The sequence below is a fragment of the Leptopilina boulardi genome, unplaced genomic scaffold (assembly GCF_019393585.1).
Source record: "Leptopilina boulardi isolate dan_hultmark-lab unplaced genomic scaffold, ZJU_Lbou_2.1 LbouV2_316, whole genome shotgun sequence".
Taxonomy (NCBI): Eukaryota; Metazoa; Arthropoda; class Insecta; order Hymenoptera; family Figitidae; genus Leptopilina; species Leptopilina boulardi.
In genome coordinates this window covers 4190337-4213368 of record NW_026137881.1, presented here as the reverse complement: position 1 = coordinate 4213368, position 23032 = coordinate 4190337, and the positions used below count along the sequence as shown (strand labels likewise).

General features: G+C 30.9%; 2 protein-coding genes across 16 annotated transcripts; one reads left to right on the top strand and one right to left on the bottom strand.

The window, feature by feature from the left end:
- Positions 1 to 204: 204 nt before the first annotated feature.
- On the bottom strand, positions 205 to 23032 carry LOC127283922 (odorant receptor 9a-like). Of its 10 annotated transcripts, none has more exons than XM_051309051.1 (11): positions 5995 to 7613; positions 5643 to 5726; positions 5286 to 5561; positions 5108 to 5220; positions 4604 to 4721; positions 4199 to 4454; positions 1869 to 1985; positions 1595 to 1685; positions 1376 to 1512; positions 955 to 1087; positions 206 to 791 (listed from the first exon to the last, which is right to left on the bottom strand). In XM_051309051.1, exons 3-11 carry the CDS (start codon positions 5515 to 5517, stop codon positions 738 to 740), a joined length of 1251 nt encoding a protein of 416 aa, XP_051165008.1. In that variant the 5' UTR covers positions 5518 to 5561; positions 5643 to 5726; positions 5995 to 7613; the 3' UTR covers positions 206 to 737. The 10 variants fall into 10 exon arrangements, with proteins under 10 accessions (XP_051165010.1, XP_051165008.1, XP_051165009.1 ...); XM_051309052.1 differs by having other exon boundaries at positions 5643 to 6102; positions 6211 to 7613; XM_051309053.1 differs by having other exon boundaries at positions 205 to 791; positions 5168 to 5220; positions 5643 to 7613.
- On the top strand, positions 10489 to 17101 carry LOC127283925 (odorant receptor 4-like). Of its 6 annotated transcripts, none has more exons than XM_051309062.1 (9): positions 10489 to 10747; positions 10814 to 10905; positions 14707 to 14824; positions 14968 to 15220; positions 15762 to 15878; positions 16066 to 16156; positions 16261 to 16400; positions 16484 to 16616; positions 16789 to 17101. In XM_051309062.1, exons 1-9 carry the CDS (start codon positions 10591 to 10593, stop codon positions 16840 to 16842), a joined length of 1155 nt encoding a protein of 384 aa, XP_051165019.1. In that variant the 5' UTR covers positions 10489 to 10590; the 3' UTR covers positions 16843 to 17101. The 6 variants fall into 6 exon arrangements, with proteins under 6 accessions (XP_051165019.1, XP_051165021.1, XP_051165022.1 ...); XM_051309064.1 differs by having other exon boundaries at positions 10491 to 10747; positions 10814 to 10926; positions 16126 to 16156; XM_051309059.1 differs by having other exon boundaries at positions 10494 to 10747; positions 10814 to 10926.

Below are 23032 nucleotides of genomic sequence, written 5' to 3'. Positions count from 1 at the left end.
AATTACCACAACAGCAGGACTTGTAAAAAAGGTATTTATTTTGCAAGATAAAATGGGACCTCTTAGGTTAAAATAAAAAATTCATAATTATTCATGTTTGAAGCTAATTTATTCTTTTGTATCTAATTAGTTGTATCAAAAAACTTAGAAAATTACTAACAATGCAAAATTAATTAAGTAGGAAAACGTTACTTCACTGTTTATTGAGTGGAACACCTCATATCACCAGGGAGATTTTAATTTTAATTTTTCCAAAACCATCTAAGATGTCCATTAAATTGGGAAATGTAAGATCGTGTTAATTAGTTTTATATGTACTTTGCATCTTATTACATAAGCACCTTATCAAAGCAAAATTTGTAAAGTTTAATAATGAAAATACTTTACTGCATTTGATAATCAAATAACAATTTATTTATTAAAACCACATGAGTTTTCCGTTCCGAATTTTTCAATCTCTATATCTGATATGGTTACATACTGTAAACTATTACTTTTGAATTTTTAACTATTAACTAAATACAATAAAAAATTTAATGCCATATCTAAATAGTTTTAACTATAATAATTATATAAATATCATGTTTAAACTTATCTTTTGATAGTAAAATAATTTTAATCAACATTAATATTAACTGCAATTTAAAATCTAAATATTTTTTTAAAATTAAATATTTAAGAAAGATTATTTGAATATCCAAATCATTATTTCAGAATGCACGAGTCGAAATGCCATTTTATTCTTGTACAGACATCAATACAGTGAAATATGACATTGATGTTTGAAGAACCTTTAAGAAATTCCATAAAAATTAAAAACAGTTGCATTTTTGCACATCTTTTGGAATTAACCAAACGGTACCATATTTTACTAAAAAAAAAATATTGCTAACACTACAATTTTTAAAAATTTAACGAAAAGTGAATTTAAATTTTCTTTTATATTTTTCATACCTTTGTAAAAGTTTGAAATGAGAGTACAAATATTCTGCCAACAACGAATGTAGTGGGTTTGCATTCTCTAATCATTATTATGAGTAAAAGTTTTTTTGTTTTCATTGATAGATTGAACCAGTCTGAATTGTATCTAAGAAAATAAATTTTTAATTTTATTCACTTTGCTATAGATAGCATTGCAATGTGAAGATATCAAATAGTGCTTTTTTAAATATCTAAAATTTATAACAATTATTTGTTTACGAGCGCAATTAGCTAAAAAAAACAGCACCCATTCATAGTACTAAGCTATACTCTCGTAGTTAAAATAATGCACTTAGCTAAAAACCTTGTAAAGTATAAATTAATGTTTTGATCATGTTTACTATTTTCCTTAAAAAAAAATATAGGTATTATAATAATTAAAAATAAGCTGTACATTGAGCTAGAGAGACTAAGGCTGTTATCCAGTAGATGCTGCGTTGGCAGAGTTAAAAAGAATATATGAAACACTTGACATATTGCGTATGTTCCAAATCTTATACCAGCCCCAGAACCCTTCGCACTCATCACATACTGAATCACATAAGATAATATAAATTCCTTTTTTTTACTAATATACATGTATAAACTTTGTTTATCATTAAAAATTATTTACCTGGACTCCTGTGATGCTTAAATCTATAATACTGAGCCCAAATATGAAAAGATAGGCCGTTGATAAAACTTCCTGGACATCATTGACAAATCTCGCAATATAAAATACTTTAATTAATTAATTTCAAATTATACATTTATTTTTTAATAGTAATTTAAACTGAAGATTGCAAAAATTTTTTAGTTAACGACTTTTAAGCAGCTTTGCTTTGCATTCCACAGTTTTTAGTGAGGTTAGAAATTTAAAATATATATGAAATTTCTAAAATACAAACAATAAAAGTCTTCTGTGCATTGACACACAAATTTTAATTTCGCCCTGTAGCTTCTTTTGAAAACTGACATTATTATTGGAATCAGGATTTTCTTTTATGGCAGTAGTCAATTTATGTCTGTGAACAGTAAATGAATAATAGACTTATTTAATACTACAATTATAAAAGGCAGGAAATTCAAAATGGAAATAAATTAGTGCCAGGAATGTAAAAAACAGTTTTTAATATTTTTTTGTATCCTGGTAGCAAATTTTGCAGAGAATCAACATGTTTACTCTTTAAATGTGAATAAGTGAAAATTTACAAATGGTATGTCAATATTCCCAGATAGCACGGAAACTTGAAGCGAGCTTGCGGCAAGCTTACCGTACAAGCTTGCTGCATGCTTGTCTGAGCTAGCGAAATGTCCCACCCAGGGCAAGCTTGCTGTAAGCTTTCCAGGAAAGGTTGCTGCAATCTTGCCATGAAAGATTGCTACAAGATTGCTGCAAGCATACTAAGAATGATTGCGGCAAGCTTGCTACGTAAGGTTGCAACTGTTTTTCAACTTATAAAAACAGTCGAGGATTAAGAGCAAGATTTTTTTATTCTCTGATATTTGGTCGAGTAGGTTCAGGGGTTAGGGTCTTTGGTTAGTGTCTGTCGAACCCGGGTTCAATTCCCAGTCCTCTCAAATTTGTTTCGAAAATTTTCTCGTTAAGTTTCCAAATGAAAATAAACAGGACATAATTAATAATAATAAACGTCACAAGGATTTTCAAATTTAGAAAACAAATAAATTTTTTAAAAATTTAAAATGTATTTTTTAAAAATTGCAGCAACCTTTCCAGAAGCTTGTTGAAATTCTCCTGCAACCTTACGTAGCAGGCTTACAGCAATCTTTCACGGCAAACTTGCCGCAATCATTCTTTCCTTTCCTGGAAAGCTTTCACGGCAAGCTTGCCCTGGGTGGGACATTTCGCTAGCTCAGACAAGCTTGCCGCAAGCTTACTGCAAGTTTCCGTGCTATCTGGGTTTATTAATTTTAAGAGTTCTTCATTTTTAAAAGTGAATATTGAATGTACAGCAGTGAATCGTCGAGTCATCTATCGTATTTTCTTCCAACTGTCAACAGTACTAGACCTTGGAAAAAAAAAGGAATCGAGATTGTAAGTATTCAGCTGTTTTGTAATGAAAGTGTTGTAACGATAGCATATTTGTTAACTATACGGCATACAATAAGAGAAGTTGATTAGCCAGCACTTAGAGAGAAACTGACGACGGCGCACCAATGTCGCGTCTGTCTCCCCCACCTCTCACGGTCATCCCGCTGGCTGGCAGCGAAGGCTATATAACTGTCCGCACGCATCTTTTCTCTCAGTTCGTCTTACGACTTGCATTGATGCTGATTCTACACTCACCTAAAACTGTGCGAGCAGTCCGCATTTGCGTTACGTTTTTTATATATATAGATATAGTTAAATATGGGAAGCGTCTCTACATCCTCTCTCAGAAACTTCTACGACTTCTAAGTCGCGGAGACGGTACTCCAGAATCTTGGTTACGACGTCATACTCGCATCCTCTCGCAGACGATCTTACAGAGAGTTCGTGAAGACGAGGAACAAAGAAGTCAAGGAGGTTCTGTTAAGACGGTGACTTCCATAGTCAAAAATACCTCCCTTTGCTTTATCTGTATTCAATAATACAGGGAGGCAAGAGGGAGTTCTTTTCCAGTTGGCCAGAGTAGCTCCTCTAGGAGAGTCAAATGGCGACTGAGGTAAAAAGTGCGAGTCGGCAGTTATATACTATCACTGGAAGCTAAATGACAGTGAGTGGTGGGGGAAGAGTGGCATTACTAGTAACGCTTTCTACTGCCATTCTTCGCAGGGCTACTAGACTACGATACCAGGGGCGTAGCCAAAAATAAGTAGACCTTCTCGTGGTGGCGGGGCTTTTCACTAAAGGACATCGCAGAGTCGAAATCCAGTGACAACAGTGCTGCAGTATTGGACACCTTGGGTCCTGCAGCATCCAATGCCACAAGGAGTATTGACCATGTGGGAACCTATAGGTTTTTAATGTTTCCCTGGTCCGTTTAAAAAATAAAAGATGTTTCGGTCTCGCTACCTAAATTACCAAACACACAATTCGTATTTTGCCAGTATAGCGTACAATACCAAGCCAAGCTAAGAAGCTAATGATACATGTAACTATTATTATTTAATTTTTAACGTCATTTGAAAATGTGGCAAAAGACTAGATTATTTAAAACTAAAAGTCATAACTGTCAAAAAATGTTCAATTTATGTTTAAAATGTGAAAACAATATATATGTATAATTTAGTTTACCCTAAAATTTCAAATATTCCACAAGCATGCTCCAAGAACATATAGAGAAGTGTATCTCCATTAACAAACGCAACAGTACAAGCAAATGCAGCTACATAATTGTGAATTGATATCGAATAATAGTATTTTTCTGCATCTAAACCATACTCAAAGAGAGTATTAGCCGGTCGATGCTCATGATTATTTCTAAAAAGGTTAATCACTAGAGGAATAAGATGTGAAAACACATAGATTGTAGCATGACCAAATGATCCAACTGAAAAATGAAATTGATTAAAAAGAGACAGAAAAATTAAAATTTATTTAATAAGTAAAATAAGAAAGTTATATTTAGTTAGAAACACTTATAAATTTTTATTAAATTTTCTAATAATTAAATTGTTATTCTGATAACGAAATATCTACTAAAGGATAGTATAGTGTAAAATCTGCATTGTCTTCCATATTTATGTAGAATATCAACTTCACGTTTTGATTTTAATGTCTCCCAGTCGTTTTGCATTTTTCCAAAAACAACATTCATCTATAAAGAAATTGTAATGATTTATATAAATATCTGATAATTAAAAAGTAATATTAAAAATACAATTATTTAAAACTGTTAAAGGAGTGGCCTGCTTTGCATAATTCAGAAAAACAATGTTTCTATTACTGTAATATTTACATTTATTAATTCGAATTTCTGATTAAAAATATAAAAATTATAGCCTCAGTAAAATTTATGTTTTATGATTTGAGTTTGGCGTTTTCAAAGAAAATTAAAGTGGATGTAAAATGCCTGCGTTGCAGAATATTATCTTCTGATCTTATCAAGCAGGTCACCTCTTCGCGAATGTTCTATTAAGTTAATTAATTTGACTGTGTTTGTTTTCTTACATTAAAATATTAAATAAAATTTAAACTTATTACTTGTTTTACTTTCATAATGTTATTTATAAAAATAATTGCACTTATTGAACTATAACATACTGGCGGAATGCACAACAACATCAAGTCAATATTACCAGATACTTTTATGAAACCTGAAATCTAATTTTATTAATGTTTATACAAAATTTAAGATAACTGTAGTTAAATATAATATTACCTGAGCAATAATAAAAGAAATCATAATAAACAAATAAAATAATTTTATTAAGATATTTAGCCACTTGGCCTGATATTGACTTTGTCCTGATACAATTATAGTATATCTGATAATATTGTAATACGGATTTTTTATTATGTCCATTTTTTTTATGCTTACACAATGATAGCTGAATGTAATATGAGATGTATGACTGCTTGTAAGCTTTCACACGTTCCTTGCACGAATCCATAGTGGGTATTTAAATATTCATGCAGATGTAGAATTTCCTTAGATCTGTAAACGAAGGTATCATTAAAATAATTGCCGTTTTTGTATGTTAACTTAAATAGTGGTGACTGTAATTATAATAATGACCAGTTGAAAAGCTTTCAGTTATATATGAAAAAAAATTTAATCAATGCGGTTGCATTATAGCGTCTATAGACTCTGTAGACAAAACTAAAATACAAATCAGTTTTCTTGTAATTTTTGTAGACACAACACAGTACACAGAGAGAAAAAAAAAGTTCCAACTGCTTTCTTTTAAGTAGTCATGTTGATTTTATAAAGTCAAGTAATTATAACCAGGGAGCCAGGCTGTTTTGACTTGGGTCTTTAATTGCAGCTATTGTTGTTCTCAGGCGATACCGACCAAGCTTTTTCCTGCTCAATTGATACTACTTGAGACAGCCAGGCCAAAACTGCCTGGCTACCAAATTATACTGACTTGTGTATCGGTAGTTGCGTTCACGCCTGCGTCGGTCAAGTAGTTTCAACCGGAGTCTCCGGTTGTTGCAACCTAATTTTTCTCTTCCTGTACATGGGAGTATTTCACCTATTTTAGATAAATAAAAATATTATATTTCTGTCGTCACTTCCTCTTACTTATTATTTCAAATCCCATACAGGACGCGTATTGGATTAATAGCTATAATTTTCTTACCATGATACTCAGTCATTTATATACTCATCCCAGAACAAGCCATATAATAAAGCTTTTTATGGCCATAAACTTCCAAGACAGATATTTGGAACCCGTACTCCTAAGTTATGTGATAATGAGCGTTCTTGTTCGGGGGTGATATTTTTGAAATGAGTTCCTTCCACAAATCGGAGACTTTTGAATGACTTTGTCGAAAACCGTATTCTCGAACTGCTCACTGAGCGTTCGTAGACGAAACGATTCAATTGAAATACATCGAGGGGTCTTGACCACTCGAAGCAAGAGTTTCGTGTTCGAATTTTGGAACTGCTCATGCACAGTAGTAATATTTACTAATTTTGATGTATACATATTTAAAAGGATTCAAACTAAATCCCGCTTACACTTGCAGAACTACACTGAAAAAATTTAGTGTCACTGCCGTAACAGCGATTGTCGCTAGTTTGCTAAACAGAGTGTAGCGCCTCTCTCGCTTTTGGAATATCTGCCTTCTTTTATGGTAGCACTTGCGTGCCGTGGGAGACCGCTCCGATACTTTTTTTCTACTACCAGCATTCCCATTGAAAAAAGGAAGCAGCAATTCAAAAATCTGTATCGCTGCGCTTCTTTTTGGCAATGCAGCATTCCGATAACGAAGCAGCAGCCTACCCAAAGCAAGAGAGTTGCAACGCTACGGGTACTGTGGTGCAAGCGACACCAAATTTTTTTCAGTATACCTTCCAGCTTTCAACTCCGTTAGCGGAAGAAGTCCCCTTTATGCTTCCTTACTTCAAATCCATAAACTGGAGATAAGCAGAACTGGGAGAAGATCAAGAAAACGGGTTCTTCTCCTCCTTCCACGGAAACCTAGTCAAGCATTAGGATTTCTCCAAGGTAACCTCGTTCTATTAACAAAATTCTTAATCTTTATTACTTGAATGATAAATGACTTAATACTCCAAGAGTCAGCGCTTCTAACCATAATAAGAACCATGTTTTTAACTCTGAATTTATTGCTTACAGACGAAAACATGTTATGGTAATACAGAATTTGAGGTTCCGAGTCTCTGTTTTGTAATATCAGTTTCTCACTCGGACGCTTTTATTTTCATTTTCAGATTCAAGGCAAAGGACAGTGTGAACACAGAAGCTCAAGAGACGACTCGGAGTTCGGACCCTAAATAGAAAACGGAACAATATGTATACCGTAAAGCAAAGGAGAAGAGATGATGTAAAAGACTGCAAAAAGAGACTCTTTTTATACATTTTCTATTCCACATTGATTCTCTGTACACCGAGTTTTTGTTACTTTTTTAGTTTAAGTGGTCAAGCTAAACAATCTACAAGAGAGCACCTGTCCGTTAAAGTTGCGCAGCTCACGGTGGGCTTGAACTGAGGATTGAACCAACTTTTAATCGAAGATTTTAGCACATCAAATTTTTTGTGAATTTAAGTTCTTTGGGTCCTAAATAGTGTTTAAAAAATTATAGCCCATAACTTAATGTCGAGCTATTTTTTAAAAAACTCATTTTAAAAAAATGCTTGTTTAAAATTTATAATACTGTCTATAAAACAATTCAAATTTAAGCAATCACATTTATTACCTTTACACTTTTTAGAAAATATAATAATATAAGTAAAAAAAATATATTTTGGATATAACATTTCTTTGATAAATTTTCAATATTTTATTGCATATTTATACAGTATTTTTTTATGCTGTAGAATCGTTACATTCAGATTTTCAAACAACATGAGCCAAATACAAAGTTTCCAATCAGCATTTAGAATATCCATCTAAATTACTTCGGGCAGTTCAAAAATACAAATCTAAATACACATAAACATTTTATTTCAAATAACAAACAAGATTCACTACCGTCGGAAATTGTTGGTACGGCTGACGTTCGAGGAGTGGAAATTTGGCGCTGACTTTAAAGCAAAATATTTCAAGTTAGAAAAAAGTTAGAGACTTCTAACTTAGATGATTGGAAAGCTGATAAAATTCTGCTTCTGAATGTATATCAAGAAAATTTTTTTATTTTTTTTTTGGTATTTATAACACCGAAAAGATTTCAAGAAAAAATTATGCAATTTTCCTACTTTCGTACTAATGTATTTGACTACCGGCATAATCTAAAATAATATATGGAAAAATTTGACAATTTTACAACATAATCTTTAGGGTCTTAGCTTTTATATTTTGCTTTAAAGTGTCAGCGCCGAATTTTCACTCCTCGAACGTCAGCCGTACCGATAATTTACGACGGTAGTGTATTTGTGAGAGAATTGGTATTATCGCAAGAGCTGTATAAATATGCAACAAAATATTAAAAAATTTATCAGAGAAATGTTATATTACTTGAAAAAAACTAAATTGTTATAAATAAAGGTAATAAATGTGATTTTTTCGTTACTACCGGTAGTCACTATCGGTAATTTTTCCGGGACTACCGGTAGTCACTACCGGTAGTCATTACCGGTAATTTTTCCGAGAGTTACAATCAAAATTTGTTATTTGGTAATAAATTCACTACCGGTAGTCATTACCGGTAATTTTTCCGGGAATTACAATCAAAATTTATTACGAAATAACAAATTTTGATTGTAACTCTTGGAAAAATTACCGGTAATGACTACCGGTAGTACTAGAAAAATTATTGGTAGTAACTACCGGTAGTACCGGAAGAATTACCGGTAGTGACTACCGGTAGTCCCGGAAAAATTACCGGTAGTGGCTACCGATAGTCCCGGAAAAATTACCGGTAGTGCCTACCTGTAGTTTCGGAAAAATTACCGGTAGTGGCTACAGGTAGTCCCGGAAAAATTACCGGTAGTGCCTACCGGTAGTCCCGGAAAAATTACCGGTAGTGTCTACCAGTAATCTAGGAAAAATTACCGGTCGTGACTACCGGTAGTCACTACCGGCAACTTTTCCACCTGGATACTTAAAATTGAATTGTATTATAGCCAGTATATTAAATTTAAAAAAACTTACTTTTTTTAAAATGAGTTTTTTAAAAAACAGCTCGACAAGTTATGGAATATAATTTTTTTTATTCACTATTTAGGACCCAAAGAACTCAAAATCCACAAAAAAATTGATGTGCTAAAATCTTCGATTAAAAGTTGGTTCAAGCCCACCGGGAGCTGCACAATATTTTAAAATTTATAATATTCATAAACGAAAAAATATTGCGTTAGTGAGGGTACCTATGGAATTTTACTATATTCTAAATGTTTTCTACTTTCCACTAGAAAATGCAATGGAATACAACAAAATCCTTTGTGCATATCGGATTTCGAGATTTAATGTACACAACGCAATCCATCTAAGGTGGAGTGCATATGTGGTAACAGACTTGCAAAATTTCATAATATTATTTACCTTCTTCAAAAAAAAAAAGCTTTTTTTATTGAAATGTTGAAAAAAATGTTCCGTTTGATCAGAAAAATGATTCCACAAAACGAAAAAAATGATTTTCTATACAAAAGTTATTGCAAAAAATTATGTAGCGCGGTTTACCTCTACTGCACAAATAAATTTTAACAGTTTTTTTTATTAATATTAATGATCATAAAATAAACTTTAAAATTGCGTTTACTACTTAATATTTATCTTTTAATTTTCTCATATAATTTAAATTCATAACATTACTCTATATAGAAAATAAACAAGTAATTTATTTCTTAAATTTCAATAATTACGATGTTGAAATGTTTCATAATTTTGAAATTTATATGACATAAAACTGTCAACTTCGTAATTATTGATTTTTATACAAGTTTTAAAACATCTCTTTTATACCAATTATTATAAATAAAAATTATAATAATAATACTTAAGTTTTATTTAAATCCGTTAAACTTTCAAAATTTGTTTAATATATTGGATCCGCCATTTTAAATCTCTATAATCTGACTATAGATACATGATGATTTGATCATCTGCAGTCTTAGTCAAAGACGTATATGTATTCTTTATTTGAGCTTAGTCATAATAAGTCTTATTACAAATATAAAAAGCTACTATGTCTTCACTATAAGGTACATGAGGTACTCCCATGTAGTGTTGTGTCTATGAAAATTATAAGATAAATGATTCCTTTCTTATTTGCATCTACAAAATCTATAGACACTATAGTGTAACAGTATTAATTTTTTCTTTCATACAAAGTTAAAACTTTTTGCAACTTATTATTAAATTAATTACAGACTCTCCAATATTTGAGTTAAAATGTAGAAATGGCAATTATTATAATTATAGGTAAGTCTAACAGTTCTTAGGATTCACATCGTTATAACATAAATATTTAAATACTCTCTCTGTATTGATTAATACAAAGAGTTAAGGTGCACTCTAGAAGAACTAAACTACATTACTTTTTGTCAATATTGTAAATGCACCGAAAAGATGGACATAATAATAAAGCCGCACTACGATATTACAAGATTTTTCATAATTTTTACAGGATTAAGTCGACATCATCCTTTGTGGTTCAATTTTATACCACAATCAATTTTATTTTTTGTCTTCTTCACATTTTTAAGTGTTCAGGTAATATTACATTTATTTACAGTTTTTTTTTAATGTAATACAAACATTAATAAAATTAGATTGCAGGAATGACAGAAGTATTAAATGATATTGACATGGTATTGGAGTGCTTTCCACCAATATTATATACTTTAATGGGTTTAATTCTTTATATAAATGTAATGGTGCATGCAAAACAAGTAATCAGTTTAAATACTTTGTTTTGCTTTTTCAAAGGATAATTTTTAATTTGATAATATAAAATTTCTTGCAATTAATTGTTATAAAAGAATTTTATCTGTAATTGTGAATTTTTAACATTAAGTGGATTCTACATAAACCTGTTATAAGATTTTTTTGATGGAATGGGATTTGTTCATAAATTGGCTTAAGTGACACTACTATGGTGACTAAAATTTACACCAAGTATTTTTTCAAATTTTTCAATTATCCGAAAAATAATATAAAAAAAGGATATGACATTTTCAATATTGAAAAACTAACATCAAATTCGTAATCGAATTTAAATTACGATTTTTATAAAATTTAGGTATCAAAGAATAATTTATAATAGTTGAGAAAGGTTTTTTTCGTTTGCTGAAAAATTGGAGTTTCTTTGTGTTTTAAGAAATTAATTTTTCGAGATAGAAGAATATGGTTAAATCCCATTCAATCATGAAAATGTTATTACACTGCCCTGCATCGATTTTGCGAATAACATGGAACATATTGTTTCCGAACGGATTTTTTGTGCTGAACACGAATCCGGGGTCAAAAATTTCCCATCACGTCACGTTTTCGAGGAAATAGAAGTTGAAACCCCACAAAACAGGGTTTTTGGCCATTTTTGAAAAATTATACAGCGGAAACCTGACGTGGTATAAACTTTGCTGATATCAGAAATTAAATGTTGGTTCACGCCCTTTCAAACGAGCCCTATTCGAAATTGATCGCACTCACCCTTAGAGCAGGGGGTGTGTTTTTTTCTAGGGGTTCACAAAAAAAATGTCAACATAACATAAAAATTCAAAATGGATAACAATTCAATAAATCATTTTGAATTTTTGAAATCTGACTTCAGATTCGTTATCAGCGACCCCAAAAACCCCCGAGTGACCATTTTCAAGTGAATTGTTTAAAATTTTTAATTTGACATCCGCCATATTGGATCCGCCATGTTGAATTTTTGCAATCTGACTTCAGATTCGTAATCAACGACCTCGAAAACTCCTTAACTATGATGATTTATTGAATTGTTACCCATTTTGAATTTTTATGTTATGTGTACAATTTTTTCGTGCACCCCTAGACAAAAACACACCACCTGCTCTAAGAGTGAGTGCGATCAATTTCGAAAAGGACTCGTTTGAAAGGGAGTGAACCAACCTTTAATTTCTGATATCAGCAAAGTTTGTACCACGTCAGGTTTTCGCTGTATAATTTTTTAAAAATCTCCAAAAACCCTGTTTTGTGGGATTTCAACCCCTATTTTCTCAAAAATGTGACGTGATAGGAAGTTTTTGACCCCGGATTCGTGTTCAGCACAAAAAATCCATTCGGAAACATATTGTCCCGTGTTATTCGCAGAAAAAAATTTGAAATTTGCTGGGCAGTGTTATTAGTTGACGTGGAGTCCATTATGAGGATCATTATTTCTCGTAATTTTTTAGTTCCTTCTAATTTTTCAGTAACCATTTCCTTCGAGGAAGCGAAATATTCATAAAATGAATATAGTTTTTATGAATGAAAGAAAGACTCTTTTTTTGCTAAAAATTTCTATATAAGATCGTGAACATTGTTCCGTACAAGTTCAGAAGCTGAACTTCTACCAATTATGGTATTTCCTATGCAGGAAATTATACATGTTCAGCATAAGATCTGTATAATTTTGAAATCCTACTTCCAAGTCAGATATCTGGGGCCTGTACTCCTAGTTTATGTGGATATGACTGCTCCTATTCTGGTCGACCCACTATAAACCAAACTGTTTTTGAGACTTATCTCCACTGACGGAACTGTCGTTAAGTTTTGCACATCGCAAGGGGAGATTTCCTTACCTTGCTGCCTTACCAAAATCCTTAAACTAAATGCTAGCGGATAAGGGGGGAAATCTAAGTCTCCTTTGTCTTCCACGAACACCTAGACTAGCCACGGGAATTCTCCAGCGTAACCTTATCTTCCTGTCGTTCTCCTTAGTCCTCATTACTTACGTAATGAATAACTCAACATCTCTTCAAGAGTCCGCACTTTGCAAAATAAATGAAACCATGTTTTCAGCTGTAACTTCAGTGTCCACAGCCGAAAACATGTCTTGCCTCGATTCACGTCAGAGTCCACAGAAAAAGAGCCTGTGCACCGCGTTGTCAATGTATGCTGCTTCGTCGTTGCCAGAACCGTTGCAGTACACACATTTCGCATCTGTTTCTAATTTAAATCAACGAAAGTACTGACCGAAACAACAATGACTCGACAGCGCTTACGTAAGGTAATAAATAGCGATGCTCCATAGAGATCGGGTATGGAAAAACTGCCACTATAAGGTCCATAGGACCAAAGCCACGTTAAAAGAAGACCGAATGCTATTCCAGGAGGAGACGGTTAGCATTGTCATCTTTCGCCCGTGTAAGATTTGGAATCCTTGAGCGGGAGAAGGAAGAAAAAGTACCAAGTGGGGACTTAGTAGAGGTTCTGTCTCCGAGCTAAGCTGCACTCTCCGATGTTATGGTTGGTCATCACACTATCATTCATTCATATATAACCATACGAAGACACATTCAGTCACTATAAAAAAAACAAAACCCACCATCAATAACCCCGGGAATTACAAAAATAACCCACCACCAGAACAAAAGGAACATAAAACCAACGCATTAATATTTCCTGCCGAACCAAACTTTTGATTATTCAGATGCTGCTGGATTTTTGCATGTGCATTATTCTTCCCGCTGGATCACTGTTTCAAGTGGTCAATGCGGGAAGAATGTTGCCCTCCCTTTTTAACTATCTGCCGAACCAATGATGGAGTGCAGATGGATTGTTGTTTTCACTTTTGCATTAATCTTGCCTAACGGACCAATATTACAATTATTCTGGTGCAGGAACATCGGGAGAATAGTCCTTAAGGACCCAGGTATCCCAGTCGGCCTAAACGATGGAGCGCAATTCTGATCTGATGCAGGCAGATTTTGCTCTGACATTAATCTTTCTCGCCGGACTACTGTTTTAAAGTGGCGAGATGGGGAATCAGGCAGTAATTCCACCTTCCTTTTGATTCCACATCCCATCTCTCCAGCCATCTTTGAACGAGGCTGTATCTGTACTCTCCTCGTAATACCAGTTTGAGTCTATCGATACTTTCTAAAGTATCTGTCAGATCTTTGTTAAGCTTGAAAACTTCCTGCCTTTTTATCATCAATAAATCTATTGGCGGTAATCTAGCAAGTACTAGAACAGCGTAAGTAGACATCGTTCTAAAGGTTAACATTATTCTACGTGCTGGATCTCTCTCAGTCCTTGAAAGATTTACCATGCATTAGGTGGCTTTGAGTGTTGTGATGTTTTTGTTATCTAAAACTTAATTGTTTGTTCAAAATCTCTCCCAGGTACTTCAATTGACTCCTCAATGGGACTTCAATTTCACCTATTTTTACCTGTAGGAGTTTGAAGTCTTTCCGGTTTGTGACAAGTAATACTTTGGTTTTCTCGAAGGCCATTTTCTTGTACAAAAAAACGTCTATGTGTATGTTCATGCATTTTAGTGTAATACTAAAAATGAAAACTTTAAAGGCTGCGTAGTCGGTTTTTAAGGCATTTACAGCTGCGCAATAGCTTTTACTAGTAGAAGTACATGCATGTAAAGTTGTTCTAATTTCTTATACTGAAGATGTACAATTTGCAGTACAGTAATTGACCAAAACTGGTAGAAATTTAGTTACTGAACTTAGATATACATACATTTATCATATGACATTTCTTTGTAGATAAATGATGTCTTCTATAAGATGCGCGATGACTGGGACACATTAACATCAGAATATGAAGTTGATATTATGAACAAATATGGAAGAAAATGCAGATATTTAACTATAATATATATTAGTATATATTTTGTTATTAAAATAATGAGATGTTCAAAAAATTATATAAATTATTTATTTTTACTTTTAAATATAACTTTATTCACGTTTTTATTTAAAAAAGAACATTCTTTTTCTACTTTTTTTATCAATATCATTTTTCAGTTGGAATGTTTGGACATCTTGCAGTCTATCATTTATCACATGGTTTGCCTGTGCTGATTAACCATTTTAAAAAAAATGATAAACCTAGGCCATATCTTTTTATTCTTAAGTTGGGTGATTTTCAAAAACATTACGTATTGGTATCGTTTTACAGTTATCTAGCTGGTTACGTTGGTAGTTTTGGGATGGTAAATGGATATACAATTCTTTTAATGTTTCTTGAGCATGCTTGTGGAGTATTTGAAATTATAGGGTAAACTTAATTGTTGAAATTTTTATACAGAAAAATAATTTGCAATTAGCTTGCAATTCACCAGATTTACAGTACCGACAAAAGCTCGAATTTTTATTGTCAAAAAACTGACCTTTTCTTCCGTTTTAAATTTCTAGTCATGTAATGGCGAAAAGTTTGGTATGCATTTGGTGATTTGTTTCCTGAATGCAATTAATACAGTCTTAATATTTGTGTTTATAGATAATTTAAGAATATTATATTGTGCAATAAATGAATTTTATTGGCGATTTTGAGTGTTTTAACGATAAACAAACTCAAAGATACCCGTGATGATTTAAAGATCATTTTATATTGTAAAGGAGAAAAGTAAATGATGCTTTCTCTGCGAAGTTGTCAGTACGAATGCGTATAACAGCGATCGTGGCGCGTCTTTTTTATACCCACATCTCACTCGTTTTCTCCCACTATTACTTTCCGACTACATAGTGGGAGGTCTCAATCTGAAATTTCCCATTCAACAGTCAGTATTAAATACATTAAATAAATATATTGTTCACAGGCACAGATTGACTGTTATCATACAAGAGAATCCTGAATCTATTAATAAAGTTGGTTCTCGAAAAAAGCTTCAGAGGGAAATTAATATTTGTGTAACAATGCATAGAAGAGTTTTATTGTTCGTATAACAAAAATTTTACATAAAATTAACTAAATTAAGATTGTTGAATGCAGATCATTGAAGTTACTTAAAATCGAAGCTAAAAATGATCTGCTATCTACTGTCAAAATTATTATTTTGAGAATTAATTTTAAAAATATTAAACTACTTGATTTATATTAATTAAAATATTTTACTTTTCGAGATTTATCAATGATATTCAAAATATTTTTTCAATTCCCTATCTTTTTGTGTTTGGGTTCAGTGTAATTATGTTGAGCATTTCAGGAGTCCAAGTAAGTAATTTAAATTGAAAAAAAGAAGTTTTTCACATGAAAAAAATATATATCATTTATAAAGAGAATACAAATGTAAATTTTAATTTTATTATATAATTCAGTCTGTGTTGAGTATGAATAGAGATGCAAGAGATTCCGTAAGGTTTGGAGTTTTTACAATTTGTCAAGTGATGCACATATACATTTTAACTATCCCAACGCAGCATTTACTGGACAACAGCCTAATTCTTTCTACCTGCATGTACAACTTATTTTTGAATTATTAACTTCATATTATAATGTGCTGTGAGGAATAAAATCAAAACTAAACATTAATTTTATTAGATACGACACAAATTGGTACCATCTATCAACTGAAGGAAAAAGATTATTGCTCATGGTAATGAGAAAAGGATCTGAACCTACTACATTTATCGTTGGCAAAATATTCATACTTTCATTGCAGTTTTTTACAAAGGTATGGTTTTATAAATTAAATATAGAAATAATTTTTTTTTCGAATTATTATTGAAAAATTAGCATTAACTGTTATTTGCAAATTCTTTTTATAAATAATTTCCTTTTTGAAATTTTACAATTTTTTTTTTGCTTGTGTGAATTGTATTTAATAATTATTAAATTGTTTAAAGGTTCTTCAAACATCAATGTCGTATTTTACTGTATTAATGTCTGTACGAGGATAAATCGAAATTACTGCCCTTGGATTATAATATTATAATGATTTGGATCTTTAAATAGTCTTTTCTCAAGTTTTAGGTAAAAGATAAAACATTAAGAGCATTGCATATTGTAGAGAAACAGAATGTGAAATTAGTTAAAATACATTTAATAGGAATTGTGCTTCTTTAAATTGTAATCAAGAATTTAAAAAAAATTCTGTAGCTCTTTATGTTGAAACACAATTGTTTTAAAGTAAATAAAATTGATTATAGAAACTGTTAATAGATTTCGTTTTTTTTTCTACAATTTATATAGGACACCTTTATTTTTATTTAAAGAATCATAGAAAGATCAAGATAAAATTTTAACGGTTAACATGGTTAAGGTTGCTATGGAAACGGTTGTAATGATTACGGTTGTTATGGAAATTGTTACCATCACAACCATACAAGTGTACGACGGACTGACAGACGGACGTCAAAGCGAAACTATAAGGTTTTCGGGCCTGATCCATGAAACCCTAAAAATATAAGGTGGTGAAAGTATTTCACCAAAATTTCTTTTCCATTTCTTTTGTACACTGTCCAAGTATTGATAGAGAAGATACTTATTAATTTTGTATTAAGTGTAAAGATTTTAGCTCAGCTTTGGAAATCTCGTTTTCGATTTTCTAAGTAGGTCTTTAAAAATGCACAACAGTGATACAGAAGCTTTAAAGAAGAAGTACCCTATGATTATAATAATTGCATTAATTACAGGATTTACATCTCATTAATGTATAAGGTTTGAATCAATTGTATTGATTATTTTTAAATATAGGTCACTTATAGTCAGTCGTAATCTAACTTTCGTAGCATCAGCACTTCTATAGACCATTAAAAGCTCTTGGTGCTGATAACTCTTTGCAGTTGTCAAATTATCCCTACTATAAGAATATATTTAAATATATAACTATTTCCCATAGTTCTCACCAGACGTCGGATCTGATACTTTCTCATGATGATGGTCGTTAGCAACTGCAGGAAGTAAAAGCATAAACAAAATATTATTTATCACTGTAGGCTTGTGCCAACTGTTAATCGAAGATTTTAGCACATCAATTTGTTTTATAGATTTGAGTTCTTAGGGTCCTAATTCTAAATGCTGATTGGAAACTTTTTAGTTTGCTCAAGTTGTTTTAAAATCTGAATGTAACGATTCTATAACTTTCTCGCTCTAGAATTCTAGTCTTTTACCTTCTTTTTCACAAAATTGAGAAACATGAAAAAATACTTTATAAATATGAAATAATCTTGTGAAAATTTATCAAAGAAATGTTGAATTACTTAAAAACTGAATTGTTATATAGTCAAAATAATTTTTTATTGTTTTACTGATATTATATTTTATAAAAGTATAAAGTTAATAAATGTGATTGTTTAAATTTGAATTGTTTTACAGCCAGTATGTTAAATTTTAAAAAAGCATTTTTTTTTAATGAGATTTTTAAAAAACAGCTCGACAAGTTATGGGATATAATTATTTTATACAATATTTAGGACCTAAACCACTCAAATCCACAAAAAAATTGATGTGCTAAAATCTTTGATTAAAAGTTGGTTTAAGCCTACCGTGGTATTTCTTGTATTTAAAATTTATTTTAAAAACAAAGTAGTTATAATACTTATAAATTAAAAAAAATTTAAATTGGTAAATTCTTCAGATATATGTAAAGTAAATACATCACATAATTGCATAAATGCAGTCCTTCCGATTTGACGGCATTTTTAAAAGTCGTACATTTATTAATAGCTTCATGAAGTGTCAGATTTCACTAAGAGGCTACGACATATAAATAACGTAATATAAGTAGTAATATAACCCACTTGGAAAGATTCCCCGGAAAGTGCCCCCTGGAGGTTCTATCAGAATTCCGCCGGAACTTCGAACGTAATTCTGTTGGAATTCCATCGGAGTTCCAAAGAATTTCCGACGGAGTTCCGATTAATTTTTTCAAAATTTTTAGAGTCCTAATTCCGTCGGACTCCCATCGGAAATTCTTTGGTACTTCAATGGAATTCCGACGGAATTACGTTGGAAGTTCCGGCGGAAGTCTGATAGAACCTCCAGGTGGCACTTTCCGGGGAATCTTTCCAAGTGGGAAGGTAAAGAAATCTTCAATTTCTCCCAAAAATTGGTAATTTAAAAAAACAGAAAATTTATAACTGTCAATTATGCTAACTATTGTTTTTGAACCACTAATTAAGAAACTAATGTTTTTCAAAAAGCCTCTGATTTAAAAAAAAATTAAATGAAAAACGAATTATTAACCTTTATGGGACTGACGAGGTACCCGGGTACCTTTTGCATTTTCAGATTGTTTTTTTTTCGTAATTTTTAAAATCATACCGACCTACGGTTTTTTGACATCTCAAATTTATCCATATAAAGTGTTTTAATATTATTTATAATGTACCTTTCTTATTTATTTATTTGGAAATAATAAACAAAGTTTCTTCACCCTTAAAAGGCGGACAAGGTGCCCGGGCACCTCTGTACATTTCATGTAGATAAATGTAGAAATTTCTATTAAAAAATTATGAAAAACTACAATAAAAATTTTTTTTTTTAATTTTTATAGTAATGCACATAATTTTTTTTTTATAAAATATGTAATTTAGTTACTATAGTTAAATAATAATATTCATAAAAAATCGACATTTTTTAACTTAAAAATTACCGTAAAAATGAAGTTTGAATAGAATTAATTTCTATTAAAATGAATTTTAAATAATAAAAAATAAATTTCTTACATTTTTATATTTGATTTGATAAATAATCTGCCTAAATATGTACCTGTTTTGCAATCTAGCAAATATTATATACACGGATACTATTTAATGAAAAATCAATGAAATTGTGAATATATACAAAATACTTAATACGTAATGGACAGTTTTTGAATAATCAACCAATAATGATAATTTTTTATTAGCAAAAAGAAAATCTTATTTTAAGATGAGTCTTAAAATCAGTGCTGGTAGCTGTAATGGAAATTGCATTGCGTAAATTTATCAAAGTTGCCTTAAAAATGTTGCATCTTAAGAGGGGCGCCTACTTTATAGAAAGTCAAAAAAATGTGTAAATTTCAGGAATTTTTTTCTCAAACGCATTAAAATAAATTGATACGAGTTTTTGTGGATGTTTTCTTATATATTTAAACCTTCAAAATATAATTTTTTTATTGAAAAAAAAATGAAATTCAATAATAAAATAAACGTCATATACTGGCTGCTGAAATTTTCCTATTGAGTCCAATCTAGGGTCCACAATTCTTATCAAAAACAAAAAAACAAAATTTTTTCTTCAATCGTACATTAGTGCCTTCTGTATGAATAAACAATTTTTTTTAAAAGTTGAATTTAACATTTTGGTTTAAGAAAAAGTAAGTTTTTTTTGGCAAAAATTAAAACTTTTTTTTTTAAAGTCATGTAAAATTTTTAATTTTCACTTTTAGCAGCAAGGCGTTATATATATGACATTTATTTTATTATTAAATTTTATTTTTTTTTTAATGAAAAAATTATTACTTTTACAGTGTATTCGTATTATGTAATTATTTCTTTCATTGAAACGTCCACTACACTTAAAATTAATTGAACTTCTTATTTTAATACAAAATCTTTAATAAATTAAATATAAGTATCCGGGTGCCTCGTCCGCCCATAGAAGGTTTTTTTCTCAGTCCCATAAAGGTTAAATTTTCTTAAAAATTATTTAGTATAATAAGTATTTTGTAAGTTTTCTTCAACATAAAATTATAAATTATTTATTTTTTGTACACATTGCATTTTTTATATGTCTTCGCAAAGTTTATACTTTGTTTACCATTGGTAATTTAAATTAGTTACATAAATGATACGTTAATAAATTAAAATTAATTGCTTAAAGTAAAATTTTTGAAAATGAAGTTATATCAAGTGATAAATTAGACTGAAATTTGAAGGTAACAAAATTTTCACATTATACTTATGGAAACAAATAGAAACCCTATATAAATGTCAGTGCAGTTGTTACGTTTGAACTTGCAAACAACTACTTCTAGACATAAAATTTAAATACATAATTTACTGACATGTTTAATTTAATTGATTTAAATTTTAAAAACAAATTTTTGAATGCCTTGAAATTAATACTTATCAAAACTGATTGAACATCAATCCAAAACTTTCGTTATGATTATTATAATCTTTTTTAATATTAGAAGATTATTATTAAAACTTAAAACATATTTTTGGGAGACGTTTTTTAAATGATTAATTATTGAGTTGATTGTTTCCAATTGTTTTGTTCTCTTAAAGAAATTTCCTTAGTTTTTTAAAATTAATTTTCTATTGAATAATATTAATGTTGCGCAAAATTTTAATAACATTTTTATTATTATCATTACGAAAAGAATAATACGCAAGTAGTATACAAAATGTAAACAATGTTCCATTTTTGTTGAATTAAATGACTTAAACAATAATAATTAATAGCTATCACTGAAAGAAATAACTATGGAGTACAGCGATAATTATCGGCAGACGGACAATAATATATTGCTAATATAGATACTGTCACACGGTATCGGTGTTAAAGTCATACAATAATGGGTGACAAAGTATTTGTAAAGCTGCGATATATTATTTCTGCTACAGTTATATTTAATATTTCTAAATTAACCATATGTATTACTCATTTAACTTTACCTTGAAAACAGCTTAGCATGTTGGTTCCTTTGATAATACCACCGCGCCACATATATTGCAAAAAAATAAAAGAAACAAAAATTAATTTATAAAATTCTCAAACTAAATTATTTATGTTAACACTTTTTGAGAATCACTGCAATTATTAATCACAACACTGTAAAGTTTTATATCGAAAACTATTTGACGCAAGGGGAATTTAAACGCATTACCTAACGATTACGATCCCGAAACTTAACCACGCGACTATATTAACGCTTGAGAGTAAAAATTTTAATGACTGACAAATATAAATACTGAGAGACCTTTTGGACTGCAGCGGAACAAGGTAAGTGACAGCAGCGCCACTATGGTTTTGGTGTGCGGCTGTACAATTTTGGGAATGTGACTGTCCAAAATGTTAGTGAGTAGCTCACCGAAGTTGTGGGGACGCAACCTTTGGTTTGTAGCTGTACAACTTTTTGGCAGACACGCGCCCAAAAATGTACCTCAGCAACCCAAACGTATAGTCTCGTAGCTTACCAACAGAATGCTCCGCATTCGCCTGTCGAAAGTCAGAACTACGGTGCAAAAGGTCTCTCAGTGAAGGACTTGAGATTCAGAAGATTTTAAACAAACTTTCAAGTTGGTGTCGTTCATAGTTCAGATACTAAGCTCTAGCAGCGCGGCAACGGTGTGAACTAAGTTATACGAATATAGATTGGAAATTGTCGCAACTTGTATAGATAGAACAGAGATACAGCATTATTGCCATAAAATAAATATAAAAATCTCTCTTTCAAGCAAATGAATATTAGAACTTTGTTTTTGCTATTTCTATATTGAATAACTACACTATGTCTGTACTAACTTTACAGCAAATGTGCACGGAAAAAAATTTCTATTGTTATCAACTGGATCTCTAGCGCCATCTATAAAACCCTGTTCGAGTATTCACAAAACGCTGAGGTTTGTGAAATAAACAAATTTCATAGAGTGTGTCACAGTACAATTCGTTGCGCATGCGCTATGCATCCGTACAAATGGAAATCAGGTTGTGCTGTTTCCAATTTATGCGTTTGAAACACAATTTTCTTACAGTCTATATGACAATCTATAGAATTGTATTTTCTGAAATTTGTAGTGTTTTCGCTACAAGTAATTTTTTTCCGTGTGTGTATCAAAAAAATCTTCTATTCGACGTTTTTCCCAACATATAGTTAAATGAGACATGAGAGGTGTCAGGCATATTGGCTTTTACGTTTCTCTTATTTAAGTATCCCGAAACTACAATATATAAGCCAAGAAATGGTAAATTATATTGCAATTTTACAAACAACTCAACAAAGCATAATCGTATAGTTACAACAAATATATTATTTCTTTCAGTGTAACACATATAAAGTATAAAAAGGTGTATAATAAAAATAATTTTTTAATATTTCTATAAACAATTACTTTCCAAGTCATCCATTACAATATTTTCAAACAATTTGATACTTTT